Source organism: Chrysochloris asiatica, unplaced genomic scaffold (assembly GCF_000296735.1).
Source record: "Chrysochloris asiatica unplaced genomic scaffold, ChrAsi1.0 scaffold00029, whole genome shotgun sequence".
In the NCBI taxonomy this organism is placed as follows: Eukaryota; Metazoa; Chordata; class Mammalia; order Afrosoricida; family Chrysochloridae; genus Chrysochloris; species Chrysochloris asiatica.
Window position 1 is genome coordinate 23,683,841 of NW_006408547.1, and position 14,816 is coordinate 23,698,656.

Consider the following 14,816-nt stretch of genomic DNA (forward strand, 5'->3'; position numbering starts at 1 on the left):
GAGTCCTGGTGTGGCACTCTGTATTAATGGCGCTGGATTGCAAAGTCGGTTTGAATCGCAAGGTCAGAGGTTCAAGCTCACCAGAACTGACTATGGCACTTAACAACAACAACAGTGGAGTGTTCAGTAAGGAAAGGCATACTGAAATCAAGGGGAAAATATTTTTTGAGGTAATACGAATTTTGACACAAATTATATGGAACATATATGAGGGAGCTTCAAAAACCTCATGGAAAATAAAATTAGCTTTTAATCCCATTGTTCCAAGAACTTTTGGAAGCCCCTTGTATGTCCCAAGGGAAATCTGGTGGTAGGGTTGGTGAGGCGAAGCCATGTCTTCAGGTTTAGACTGTTATACAAGTCCTCACCAGGTGGGTGGCGACATGAGCTACAACTGGGATAGGAGAGTCCTAAGAAACCTGACAATGTATGTCCCAAGGGTCATGAACAAAACTTACTTAAAAAAATAAAAACTAAAATTCTTCAGATACACTCTTACAAGTATTTCCATTTTTTAAATGGAAATTTAAAAAAATTAAATTTCTCTTCAAGTCTCTTATAATATGCTTACTTCTTTTGTTTTTCGGGTTCAGACCGTTTCCTGATTGTTGTTGTTAAGTGCCATAGAGTTGGTTCCCACTGATAGCCACCCTGTATCAGGTTCCCAAGGAGCAGCTTGTGGGTTTGAACCGCCGACCTCGTGGTTAGCAGTCTGGTATTTATCCTACAGTGCTATACCAGGACTCCTTTCCCTGAGAACTGGCTTTCCCAGACCCAGCCTCCTGATAGGGCTCCGATACAACTCTGAAGGTGTTCCTCCAGGGCCCATGTGACCAGTCTAACTGCTGGCCACCCACCGAAAGCTGGCCTGTTTTGCCACACCTCACCTCCCTCTGGGGAATCCTGTCTTTATCATTAATATTTTGAAATTTGACTTAAATCTGAAAACTTGGATTATTTTTGTTTATATCTTTTAATAGCCCCTCCTCTCTAGTCTTTATTTCTGGAATATCTGTTCATTCTGTTTATTGAGTCACTTATAGTGGTCGAGTCTTCCCTCTTCCCCCTCCTGTTTGGCCCTCTCTACGGCAGTGGACAGAGCCCTGTTTTTAGGAAGAGTCGGCGGTAGAGGAAGTCATATTTTTGGGCCATGCCACAATTTTGGCCCTCAAGTGAAGCTGATAAGTGGAGCACTAGGAATCTGGGCTTTCAGAGAGCAAACAGGATGAAGTAAGAGTGAAAGAGTAATTCAGAGTGTCCTGGAGAAGCCGGTGGTGGCCCAGGTATTAAAGAGACTCCACCAAATTCAGTGTAAGACACTTTCTGTCACATTAGGGCATTGTGGGACTTAGAATGCATTGACTGCCTTGTTGTCTTAATGCTACCCAGAATCACTGAATGTTTTATAATTGATGGTGTTAGCGACAGAATAAATATGTTGATGATGAAATGAATAAGACTTGATGATTGTGACCAGGAGAGAAAGACAGAGAAGCCAAGCTGAATTGGAATTTCTAGCTTCACTGAAAACCATGAGCTCACCCAGTGAAAGCTGAAGGTGGCCTAAGCCAGGTTAGCGTGGGGCCTGTGGACGTGGTCTGTGACTGAGGAGCCTGTGGACGTGGTCTGTGACAGGACAGCGCCTTGCACCTTGCTAGCTAACAATCTTCATTACCTATACCACTAACCTTAAGGAGCCCAGGTGTGGGGCTGTGGATCCTGCAGACAACTGCCTGTCTTCATTGTTAAGCAAAAGTGCGAGCATTACTCCATGTGTGATGGAAAATCCCAGTGTCCTAGAATGGTAATAGAATCAGAAAAAGAACTCAAAATATAGAACTGATCTTTTAGTTCAGATGTGGAAAAAAATAGTTACAACTCTGTAAACTGAATGTGTGGTCCTTTAGATGAATAGTGTTTAGCATAATTGAATGCGTTTTGTTTTGTTTTTGTTTTTTTTTTTGTTTTTTTACAATGCATCATAGATGATTAAACTTCAGGAAGTATTTAAGACATTTTATCTTGGAAAGCACAGTGGGCGAAAACTTCAATGGCAAACTACTTTGGGGCATGCTGTTTTAAAAGCAGAATTCAAAGAGGTAAGTTCTGTGTTTCATTGTTTCAAGCATGCTAGTAAAATGGTTTTCATTGTGATTGTATTTGGGTAGTAAAGAAAGGAAAAATTTGGTTAAGTGTGATTTAGCACTGGCTTTTTTAAGTCAATAAAATTAATTTCCCTTACAATTCTTTTCTTAATCAAAACACTGCCTAAATTTGGAGCTGACTGGGAACAATGGGGAAAAGTACATTCGCTCTGATTGTGAAGTGTTTTTTTATTTGTTTGTTTTCGTTTTGTTTTGTTTGTTTTTAACCATCTTGTGAAAGGTTTTGGAACTCGATAATAAAAAGCAGTTGGTGTTTAATAAAAAAACCCAAAACCACTGCCTAGAGATATTGGGAAAACTTGTGCAAATACCTTTCTTTTAGTGTACTCAAAAATAGCTCACCTCCTTGAAAATTAAAATTCAATTGTTGGATTCTAAAATTCATTTAAAAGCAAATTATAGCTGTTGAAAGTTAAATCAATAAGAAATCAATCAGTAGAAAAACATTTACCTACTTAAATAAAAAGCAAAGGTTGTTGAAGAGGCAACTAACCCATAAGAAGAAAACAATGAAGTCAGTATCCCAGTGTCCATGAAAACATCTCCAGCTTCTCTGCTAATTAAAGATGCAAATAAAATACAGTAAGCTGCTCCTGTTAGGGTACCCAGTTGATCAGAGCTAAAAATGTTTGCTCAGTACTGCAAAGAGCAAACGCGTGCTGAGCTCTATGGACATGCTGTCAGAGTAGGTCTCCAAACCCGGAGGAGTAGGCGGCCTTTGCTGTCTGAGTGGCTCCTGTTCTAGGAATACACCGAAGGCATTTCACAGAGTAATCTCTTACATTATCTACTGCAGTGCTGTTTACTAGTGAGAGTGATCTTGTGGAATCAAGGACGAAAACGCATGGAATGTATTGATAACAAAAGAAATGTTTCAGAATGATACAGAGTTCCTTCATTCTCATTCAACTTTAGTTTTGTAAATAAAATTCAATTATTTTGGCATTTATTTACACCAAGCAAAATAATTTATAAAATTCCTGTTTTGCATAGATAACTATAATAAAATTGTCCATGCATTAATATCTAAGTTTGTATTTTCTATTTTTATTGTGTATTTATGATTTCACAAGTTTGGACCCATAGAACCACGCACACTCTAAGCTGTCATGAAATCTAAGTTCACTTAGTCTCAGTTTTTGCCTTGTTATACACGGCCATACTCTGGCTTCATAGCGATGCTGTGTCGGTTTCTGAGGTTTTAAGTATTTACAGGAGCAGAAAGCCTCCTCTCTTTCTCCCAGAAAACAGCTAGTGGACTCAAACTGCTGACCTTGTGGATAACAGTCCAGTGCTTACAGTCGCTGACTTAGAACTTAACCCCTTCACAATCTGTGCCAACACCAATGATTGAGTTCTCTTCAGTCACAGAAAAAGGAAACCACCAAAGTTGGGGTCCCAGCTCTGTGAGCCTTTTACAAGATTAGGAGTGGGGTACAGATGAGGTTCCTCCTCCTTCTGCTTTGTCTCATTTCTTCTTGTACCTGTCGCTCTTTAGGTGGGAATGAGAACATTAGAAAACAAGCTAGGTAACGTTTTCACGGACGTTGTTTTTGATGCGTATGTTCTAAAAGGAGAATTGCTGATATATGAGGCTAAGTGTGCATTACTAGTGTACATTAGAGACTGAAAGAGTTTACAGTTTTCCGTAGACTTATTTTACTGTTCATTCATAAAAGATGGGTTTGGTTTTGTCTTGTAGCCACCTTTTCCCTCCATTTACACGTGTTATCATTGTACTTTCTCAGAGTCTGTCCACTAGGTAGGATAAAATTGTTTAATGGAACTATTAGGTATGGTCAGTTTGAACCGCAAGGTTGGTGGTTCAAGCTCACCAGTCACTCCTCAGAAACCCTGTACAGGGTTGCTGTGAGTCGGAATCGAATCAACAATACTTTACAACAACAACAAATTAGGTTTGTGTATCTGGCATTGTTGTTGTTGTTATGTGCCATCGAGTCGGTTCCGACCCATAGCAACCCTGTACAAGGTTTCCGAGGGTGTAAATCTTTACGGGAGTAGAAAGCCTCATCTTTCTCCCGCGGAGCAGCTGGTAGTTTCGAACCGCTGACCTTAAGGTTCGCAGCCCGATTCGTAACCACTACGCTACCAGAGCTTCTTGCTCAGTGGTATTTACTACTACAAATACTTCAAGAGAAGAATTTTCTGGTATAGTACCTAATCACTGTATTCTTTTGTAATCAATGTCTGAATCTCTTATTTGATAGCTATTAATAATTTTTTACTCCCCTCATAGAAAGTTTGAGGCGGGGGACCCTCTTAGAATTTTTCAAAGACTGTATAAACATAACTTCAAGAGTTGTGTTTTCTTTCTTTAAGGGGAAGAAGGAGTTCCAAGTGTCCCTTTTCCAGACGTTAGTGCTGCTCATGTTCAATGAAGGGGACGAATTCAGCTTTGAAGAAATAAAAATCGCTACTGGCATAGGTATGAAGAACCTCTTTAAATGAATGTATAAAAGTTTTCATCTTTTTAAAACATTTCTGTATTTGAAGTGAAGACATAAACTCCCTAGATCGTCACGGTGTCACATTTTAGGTCAGAGTTGTTGTTGTTGAAGTGTGTTGTTCATCTGAACGTCAGCATTTCCTGTGATTTTCTCTGCTTTTAGAGGACAGTGAATTACGGAGAACATTGCAGTCTCTGGCTTGTGGTAAAGCTCGTGTACTGATTAAAAGTCCTAAAGGAAAGGATGTAGAAGATGGAGACAAATTCATTTTTAATGGAGACTTCAAGCACAAGTTATTCAGAATAAAGATCAATCAAATTCAGATGAAAGAAACCGTACGTATAATCTTTTTAGTTTTAGGCTATGTGCCAAAGAATCATTCATTTTATAGTAGTTTGTTTCTTGACTGAACTTTCGGGGTGAGGGGAGAGGTGAAATCTACAGAACAAGTTAGAATTCTGCTCAGCAGTTCCCACAGCTTCCATTTGGGCCGCTGACTTCAATCCCCTCTATGGATCAGCACTTGTCCCACTTGCTCCGTGGGTGCCCCATTCCCAGTGGTTCCTCTCCTGCCCTTTAGCATTCTGGGCTTTGTCTGGGGCAGATGCTGCCCTTTTGGTCTCATGTGGTTGGTTGTTTCAAGGAGCTTGTAGTGTAGTGGCTACGAATCGGGCTGCAAACCGCAAGATCAGCAGTTCGAAACTCCCAGCTGTTCCGCGGGAGAAAGATGAGGCTTTCTACTCCCGTAAAGATTTACAGCCTCGGAAACCCTGTACAGGGTTGCTGTGGGTCGGAACCGACTCCACAGCACATAACCACTACCACCATTCCTCAGAAATGTTAGTGCTGATGTAAAGATTTGCATATTGTTTGGCTAAAGTGCTCCTGGGGTGGGTTCATGTCCAGGCTTGCGGAGTAGGAGGGCTTGAGGCCACAGGCTCGGGAGTCCCACCAGTCTCTGGCAGACGCGGAAGTCCGCTCCTCTTTATGATCTAGAATTTTGTTCCACATTTCCTTCCACCCTGTCCAGAACCTTCTCTGGTGATCTCCATCAGAACGGGCAGTGCTGGTCGTCTGTAGTCCTTTCTTGAGTATCAGAGGTCCAGACCATTTTTCTTTTTTTCTTTAGAACTTATAGAGGATGTTTTATTTTTCAAATTGCACATTTCATCTTAAAACTTCTGATACATCATATTAACACTCCTAGCATTCCATATTGTCTGAAAAATTACTTTATAATGTAGAATATTATTGCTAATGGGATTGTTCTTAGTAAATAGCATAAAAGGGTTGAAAACCAGGCCTTTGAAATTGAGTGAAACTTTCTGCCTAAAATGCCCATAACACGTATTTTATGTCACTTCCTAGGACTCCTGAATCTCTTAAAACTCACTATTACCGTTTGGTACTTTGCCGATGAATTAATATTATTAAGTATCACATATACCACTTAAAACACAAGCAAATAGGCTAGACCATATCTGTAACATACCTAATTTAAATAAGGGAGTCCTGGTGTGGCGCTGTAGGTTAATACTTAAGACTGCAAAGCCCTTTGAATTGCAAGGTCGGCAGTTGAAGTTCACCAGCTGTTCCTCGGAAACCCTATACAGGGTCGCTATGGGTCAGAACCGACTCAACGGCACTTAACAACAATTTAAATGCATAATCTATTCATTTTAATGTAGCTTGTACGAACTGTTTGTATTCACAATAGGAGTGAAAATCAAAAAGATGTGTTATCATTTCTGTTCACAAAACAAGTATGTCAAATCTTCTTCAGTCAGATTCTGTGAGCACAGAACGAGCTTGGGCTTGCCGGGACCCAGCTGCTTGTCCTCATTCTGCATGGGACATTCCAGCTGCTCTGTGAGCCTCTGCCGCAGGGAGGAGTGCTGGGTACAAGTCGTGAGGGTCTCTGGTTCACCCAGTGAGCCCACTCACCTTGTCTATATGATACTGTGTGTTCAAGCCTAGTGTAGTTGTGACCATACTCAAAAATCACTGATCCAAAATAGATTTTAAACCCCTGATGTAAGGCCTTCAGTGCAGAAAGCCCTTACCTCCTTAGCTGGCATCACACTTACAAACTAGGAAGCCTAGATGCACCTCTGATAGTCACAGCCTGTAGAAGGGTGTCCAGGTGGCCCATGGTGGGCAGGGGAAGGTGACTTCTGGACTGGAGTGGGTGTGGCCTGATGAAGTGGAACATGAAGACCACTGTCAGTGATTAGAGGCAAGCTTACAGATACTCCCTCCTCCAGCTCCACCAGTCAATGGTCCGTGACTCCTTCGTGGTTTCTTACCTGTTGTTGTGGTTACGGCTGTCGAGTCGGCTCCGACTCAGTGACCTCCTACGTCCACCCCGCTGTCAGTGCCACGCTTGTTGTCGTCGTTAGATGCCACCCTAGAGGTGTTAACATGTACACATGGTCAGAAAATATCTTCAGTTTACAGAAGGGAAAAAAATTTTAAACCAGTAAATGTATAAAACATGTTCACTTTTCTAAGTAATTTTTATAAAATACAAATTACAATTATGCTCCATTTGTTACCTGTCAACTTGGAGAAAAGTTACAAAGTTTGATGGTGTCCAGGATTGACGAGTATGGGGATATTTTTTGTTTGTTTGTTTTTACTTTTTGGGGATTAGCACAACTCTTTCAGTGGGCAGTGTTAAATGTCTATCAAGAGCTCCTGGTGTGGCGCTGTAGGATAAGCACTGGACCCCAAGGCCAGTTCAGACTCACCAGCTGCTCCTCAGAAATGACACTTAACAAATAGAGCAAAACAAAACAAAACTAAGGTTTACATGCACATCTCCTTTCATCTCTCTTGCTCCCTGTTGTTGTTAAGTGCCATCTCATAGCGACCCTCTACAGGGTTTCCAAGGAGCAACTGGTGGGTTTGAACTGCTGACCTTGTGGTGCAGAGTCCAGTGCTGATCCTACACCGCCACACCAGGAGTCCACTCTATTACAAATTCCTTTTTCCCATTAGGAATTTATAATAAAGTGATTAAAATAAGGAGTATAACAAAGACAATCACTCTGACTGCTTCTTTGGCGGTCATGTGTTGTTTTTTCTGTAACTTGTACAAGATGTAACCTTGGGGCTGGGGGGCGGGGGGGGTGTAACTATGTAGTCTGTACCATAATTCTGTTACTTACCATGGGCCTCACTGCCCATCTGAAGGGATATAGATTGTTCCCATCCTGTCACTTTCAGAAATAAGGAAATAATGGTTATATTGAAACATCCTGGTACACAGTTTTGTAGACTTTAGTTTAAAATTCTTGCTCTGGAATTGCTGGGTAAAAACGGTGCCCTTTTTTCAGTTTGACTACTCTTTGCCAAACTGAAGTCTGACAGATTGTCCTAGGTTACACATCAAGTTTCATGAACGTAACTTCCACCGTCTCCAGCTGCCTTTTGTTCACATTGTTCTAACAGGTATAAAAATTACTCGCTGCAGTTTTCATTTGAATTTCTTTTATATTTCTAGTGACATTGACCTATGCCAGTTAGTACTTTAGAGCACGGATAGTAACCGTTTGTTTCCCATTTGTTTTGAGAAGAAAAGTTTGCATTGACCATGCTGTTAGTAAGCACTGTTGAGTTGGTTTGGACTCACAGTGACCCCATATATATGTGGAGTTCCCCAGGTACAGCTGGTGGATTTGAACCACCGACCTTGCAGTTAGCAACCTAGTGGGTATCCTATAGTACCATACCAGGACTTAACTGAGTGCAGCCCTCTTATAAAGAGCTACATGTTGGGCTGCTAACCGCAAGGTTAACAGTTCAAATCTACCAGCCACTCCTCAGGCTTCCTGCTCCCAAAAAGATTTACAGCCTTAGAAACCCTATACTGTGTTGCTGTGAGTCAGAACCCACTTGACAGCATACAGACACCAACACCGTATGAAGTTAATCTAATAACAATTCATCTAAGTACAGACGAGACCTTTATGGGGCAGAGAGCCTAACCACAGTGATGAAACAACATGGGGAGAGAGAATAGGGACACAGGGTGAGGTTTCTAACCAATGCTGGTGACTGTTCTCATAGAAACTGTGATTGTGTGTTCACTGATTTATGCATGTTGCCACCAAAAATAAGTGTATTCGTGTACTTTCCATGTTTCACTATAGTCTTTTGTAGGGTTCCTGACTTTTACGTTATACCTAAGACCTTCTTCTTTTAGCCCAAAATTTAAACATTAGTAACCTATATATTTTTGCAGTACTTTTTACATTTAAATCTTTGAACAATACAGAAAATACTGTAGTATCAGAAAGCATTCTAACCTCCCCTCACTGTTTAACACCACATTAAATTAAGCATCATTCTTTGACAACTTACTAGAATTGTTACTTTCCTTATCTTTCAAACTGATGAACTATGGATCAGTTTCTCAATTCAGTTCTAAAAATTCTGTTGATCTATTTTGTAGTCATCAATGCAAATTATTTTAGTTAATGTACACATTCTTATAAGTTTATTCTCCCCTATTCTTGGAAATTTATTTTCCCAATGAACTTTAAAATCATTTTTTCATGTATTCTCCCCACAAATAACAACACTGATATTTTTATCCCAGCTACATTGAACTACCGTGCACTTTTCTTCTTGAATCCCGATGAAATCTTCTGGAATTTTCTCAGCCTCGGGTTTTTTCAGTTTCTTCCCGTAAGCTTTGCATGTTTCTTTGTAAACACTCACCCCGGTTGGCGTCAGGTTGGCGTCAGGTGCCGTGTAGATAGATGACTGTAAACAGAAGGAATCCCCGCCTGACCCTACGTCATCCTCACAGCTATCTCTGTTGTCTCCACTTGTCAGCCCATCTCATTGAGGGTGTGCAGTGACCCTTCTCTTTACCAAGCATGCTGTCCTTTCCCGGGACTGGCCCCTCCTGATACCACGTCCAGCATGTGCAAGATGAAGCTTCGCTGTTCTTGCATCTAGCAGGCGTACTTCGAGACAAATGTGTGTGTGTGCTTTCGGTATTCTTTACCAACACCACATTCAAACACACCAAGTCTTCCCCAGCCCTTCTTGCTCCTTGTCCAGCTTTCACAGGCACTGAGGCAGGGGAAAAACCATGGCTAAGCCAGACACACTTTACTTAGTCCTCAACGTGCTATCTTTGCTCTTTAAAGCTTGAAAAGAGGTCTTTTGTAGCAGATATGCCCAAACACTTTGTCTTTTGATTTCTTGATTGCTGCCCCCTTGGAGATTGATTGTGGGTCCAAGTAAAGGAAATCCTTGGCAATTTCAGTCTTTTCTCTTTGTAATGTTGTTTATTGATCCAGTGGTGACAATTGATTTTTGTTTTCTTTACATTGAGTCTCCCTCCATACTGAAGGCTCGCGTCTTTGATCTTCAAGTCCTCTTTGCTTTCAGCAGGCAAGGGACAGCACTGAGGAGCTTCCACACTGTGTGTGTGATCATGAATGCACAGTGAAATACCTGATGCTCTGTAAAAGAGAGCTTTTTCCCTTTGTATTGCCAGCTGGTTATTGCCTGTATGCGAGGTCGGTTTGAACCGCAAGGTTGGCGTTTCAAACTCACCAGCCGCTCCTTGAAAACCCTTGACAGGGTCGAGGAACCAATTTGAGGGCACCTAACAACGACAGAGAGAAATTTAGTCAGGAAAGAGACTAGGAAGTCCAGAAGCACTGCCCTGGTAGCATAGTGTACTACAGGCTGGGATAACTGCAAAGTCAGCAGTTCGAATCTACCAGTCTCTTCATGGGAGAAAGATGAAGCTTTCTGCCCCCATAAAGATTCACAGCCTTGAAAACCCTGTACTCATAGCAACCCTGTATAGGGTTTCCCGGGAACAGCTTGGTGGGTTTGAACCTCAGACGCAGATCTGTCCCTGCTCCGGCCCAGGATTTCCATATGTAGACAACGCTCCCCCATTAGGTTGCTGCCTAACTAGAACCAAATTTGTGACAATATTTGCTATCTGTTTGTGATAATTTATCCTGTTTCTTTTTTTTCTAAATGTTTTCTAGCATGCTAAAACTTGTTTTCATCCCGAAAAGTTTGGGTTTTCCAAGGTTTTGGCATCTGTCAAGATGCCCACATAGTTTTTCACCATGAAACCGCTGTTGTGGTCCTTTCCATGACTTTAATAGATTATTTAATGTTGAGCAAAGCCTACATTCTGGAAGGAATCTGGATGGGTATTAGGAGTATATTTTTCTTTTTTTCTAATCAGGAAAATATACTTTTAAATTTTATTTTTCATGTTTTGATATTGGTGTTTTGCTGCTTTGGAAGAACTGCATTTTTAATAAAACCAATAAAAATGCCTAACAAAGCAGTACCCATCCAAAGTCCAGCCTTTCATAGCATCAGAAGAAAGTTGTGTCTAAAATTCAGTAAGATGAAGTCATTAATATTGAAAGTGTATGTGTCTACACTTTGCTTTCCCCCTTGTTGTGTGCAGGTTGAGGAACAAGTCAGCACCACTGAACGCGTGTTTCAGGACCGACAGTACCAGATTGATGCCGCCATAGTGAGAATCATGAAGATGAGAAAGACGCTAGGCCACAACCTTCTCGTTTCGGAGCTATATAATCAGCTGAAATTTCCCGTCAAGGTAAGTGTCCTCACTGTTAGTTTAAGTAAGCTTACAGTACAGTCACTTCACCAAAGACTCAGACCCTTTGTCCTACAGTGTAAAAAGAAGCATTTGTCACAAAACCTACTTCTATGAAATCATTAAGTGTAGACATTCTTTGTGTCCAGTTCTTCTTCACCAATGTAGTCATAGTTGTGAAATGATAGAGCCCTCTGACTCCCCCATCGGTGACAGAGGCACATGCTTCTATTTCTAAGAAGGGAAGAGGAGGTGGTATCACAGGCTTTTAAAGAAATCATCATAACTAAGTTATTCAGCATTTTACAAACTACAGAAGCATTTCTACATTCGTAATAGATCATTCATCATTGCTGTTGCCTATCAAAGTCTACTCTAAAACTATTGAATCCAAACTTCGTCTCTTAAGACTGATTTATTGTCTTATGTGCAAATCAGGAAAACTTAGAGGATTATAAATTATAAAAAGTTCTTTAAAGTGTATTTGCTGTTGTTAAGTGCCGGTGACTCAGTTCCAACTCACAGCAACCCTATCTGGAGTTTCTAAGGAGCAGTTGTTTGGTTCCAACCACCAGCCTTGTAACTAGCAGTCCAGTGTTTACCCAACAGCACCACACCAGGATTCTAACAATATAAGATATACTGAAGTATCATTGGAATCTTGGCCCTTTTCAAATTGAATTAGTTGCATATACTTTCAGATTCATTCTGTCATTTCATGTTGTAAAATGTGATCGAAGCATGCCCATTCCATCCCTCTTCACCAGTGAAAGAAAGTCAAGATGGACGTTGATGGTGGTGACCCATCGAGTCCATTCCAACTTGTAGCAACCCTAAAGAACAGACTTGAAGTGCCCTGTAGGGTTGGCTAAGCTATAATCTTCATGGGAGCCGACTGATGGTTTCAAACTGCTGGCCTTTCAGATAGTAATCGAGCGCTTAGCCACTGTGCCACCAGGGATCCTGTATTAGTCTAAAACCTAAAGGATTATGGGAGAACCCACTTACGTTAGCAAATATTAGACTCCTACAGTGGCGTTGTGAGTTAATGCACCAGACTGCAAAACCATTTGAACTGCAAGGTCAGCGGTTCAAGCTCACCAGTCACTCCTTGGAAACCCTATGCAGGGTCGCTATGGGTCGGAACTGACTGAACGGCACTTAACAACAACAGTCTCCAAAGGAGATTATAGGTACACAGCATATAGTATTGTGCCATCTGTGAGACATTGTCCCCCCCGTACGGGAATTGGGCTGTTTCCTGCCACAAGTGAAAGCTCCAAGCAGTGACATGGGGGGGGGAGTACATAGTGCTCAGAGCACCTTTTCACCCACGTCTTCTGGAACATCTGCTCTGATGCAATGTAGAAAATGAGTGCATTTTAGCTACTTGATGTCACACATAGGAGGGTCAGTGAAAAGCATTACTACTAGGGTTCCAGTTCATACATGGATGGGTTTATTCCAAACACACCGTGTTTAAACATGTCTCTGCAACCAGGGGATGGTTATAGACAGGTTCTGTTTATCTCAATAGGATGCCTTCAAAAAAAAAGAAAAAAGGCCCAGTCAAAACTGGAACTACCAAGGGGAATTGTTGGGCCAGTTCAATAGTTACATTCAAGGCATACAGGTAGTCAGCTCAGAAGATTGTGCCAACCAAAGGGGTCATCTTGATAGGGTTTCTCCTTTCTCGAGTGACACAGAACCACCCTACTGTCGTCTAGTCAGTCCCTCCTCATGGAGACCCAGTAAGACAAAACGGAGCTGCCCCCTGGGTCCCCAAGGCTGGAAAGCTTTACAGATGCATGAATACGTTCTTTTAGAAAGGTCAGCATGAGGCTGCTCCCTATGAACTGGAGGTTAAAGATGCCACACTGTCCACCTTTTCCAGCATGGCCCACCACCCCATAATCCTTGATCTCAGTCACCACCACTCTCCACCCCAACAAGTCCCAGGGTTCCAAATCACGCTGCAACATCTCACAAAACTCAACAGCTGTCAAAGGCATGATCGCACACAGTTGTGGAAGTGGGACGTCCCAAACCCGTAGTTCAGAGATCAGCCAGGAAGAGTCCTCGAGTCAGACCCTGCCCTCAGCCGCTCCCTCCAAAATGGCTCCACGCTCAGGGGCATGGCGGCTCACAGGATGGAGAAGCTGCTAGAAGAGTCCTGCCCTGTGAGGCGGCTATTTGGAAGAAGGGTTCAGAAAAGTGAAAAGTGCATTGGTGAGAACAACAGTTTACCTGCTGGCTGGCTGGCCTACAAGAATTTCTTTGGAAAACCCAAAGTCATCCACACGACAGCCTTGATCTTGCCCTTTCTGACGTATTTTGTTCCCCAAACTCAAAGCACCAAAAGGAAGTTGATGATTTGAGTGTCTCAGGATTTCAAAACTGCCATTTTGATGTGGTGTAACTTGAAGTCACAGACTTCTTTAGGGAAGAGTCAGAGAGGTAAAGACACTAACTTCACATGGAGGATGTGTCGAGAAACAGCAGCTTCACATTTGATACTGCTTATCAAAGGTCTCTGATTTCTTAGATGGGCCCTAGTGTGGCGCTGTAGGGTACACGCTAGAATAATCACAAGGTTGGCAGTTCAAACCCACCACTCGGAAACTCTAGACTGGGCCCCTGAGTCAGAATTAACAGCAACAATTATGATTTTGTAGCGGTACTTTTCACTGGCCCTTGCGTGTGTGTGTACATGTGTATATACATAGGCATATATATACCCTTTGTATGTGTGTTAGGAACCCTGTACAGGGTTTCTGAGGCCTTATTTGTATAATAGTAAAGTGTACATAGGGAGAAATGTAGTTCCTTACAAAGGATGAAAATGCCCCAATAAGACATCATCAGATACCCCTTGTAAACCAGTGCTTGTTACAGCTTGGCTCGGAAGTGATGAAGACTAATGTAAGTGTGCTGGCAAGTTTCAAGGTTCCTGCAGGAAGCCTGACTCTGACAAATTCACTTGGAAACACTTTTGATAAAGATAAAATGTTAATCTATCATATGGCCTTGATGTATTTGCATTCTCGTATGTCTGTGATTTTAATGTCATTGTACTTACGATTCTTGTTTTGTTCTTCTCTTGTAGCCCGGAGATTTGAAAAAGAGAATTGAATCTCTTATAGACAGAGACTATATGGAGAGAGATAAAGACAATCCAAAGCAGTACCACTACGTGGCATGATGCTGTCGGCAGACTATTTTCTTTAGTAAAACACTAGAATGTATCTTCCGAGCAATGAAACACATCTGTGTGTGGTTTGCAGGCCTGACTGGGATTGAAACAGCTACAGATACTTGTGGAGAAGAAGGAAAGGAAAGGATTCTTGGATCATCCTTCACAAAACTTAAGGATTTTCAAATGGAATATGTGTCTTTCCGTCCAGTTCTTGTTCTTTTAGGCATTTAAATTGTTTTTATTGCGCAGTACAAAGTAATTTTGAGATTGAACAAGAAGATTATGGTTAAGAGTTCTTTTATAAGGTCTTATTCTTGTGACAAAATCTGGAAGTTTGGTGTGTGTGTGTGTGTGTGTGTGTGTGATCATGAATG

The 14,816-nt window shown here is 41.6% G+C and overlaps 1 protein-coding gene across 1 annotated transcript in view; it reads left to right on the top strand.

Annotated features, from left to right (window-relative positions):
• The window catches only part of CUL4A (cullin 4A), a 72,903-nt gene extending 58,455 nt beyond the window's left edge, over window positions 1-14,448 (top strand). The window contains exons 16-20 of the mRNA XM_006851519.1: window positions 1,986-2,099; window positions 4,506-4,611; window positions 4,796-4,968; window positions 11,094-11,246; window positions 14,353-14,448. Of these exons, the coding sequence (XP_006851582.1) occupies window positions 1,986-2,099; window positions 4,506-4,611; window positions 4,796-4,968; window positions 11,094-11,246; window positions 14,353-14,448 (642 nt within the window). The remainder of the gene's footprint in view (window positions 1-1,985; window positions 2,100-4,505; window positions 4,612-4,795; window positions 4,969-11,093; window positions 11,247-14,352) is intronic.
• Window positions 14,449-14,816: the final 368 nt, after the last annotated feature.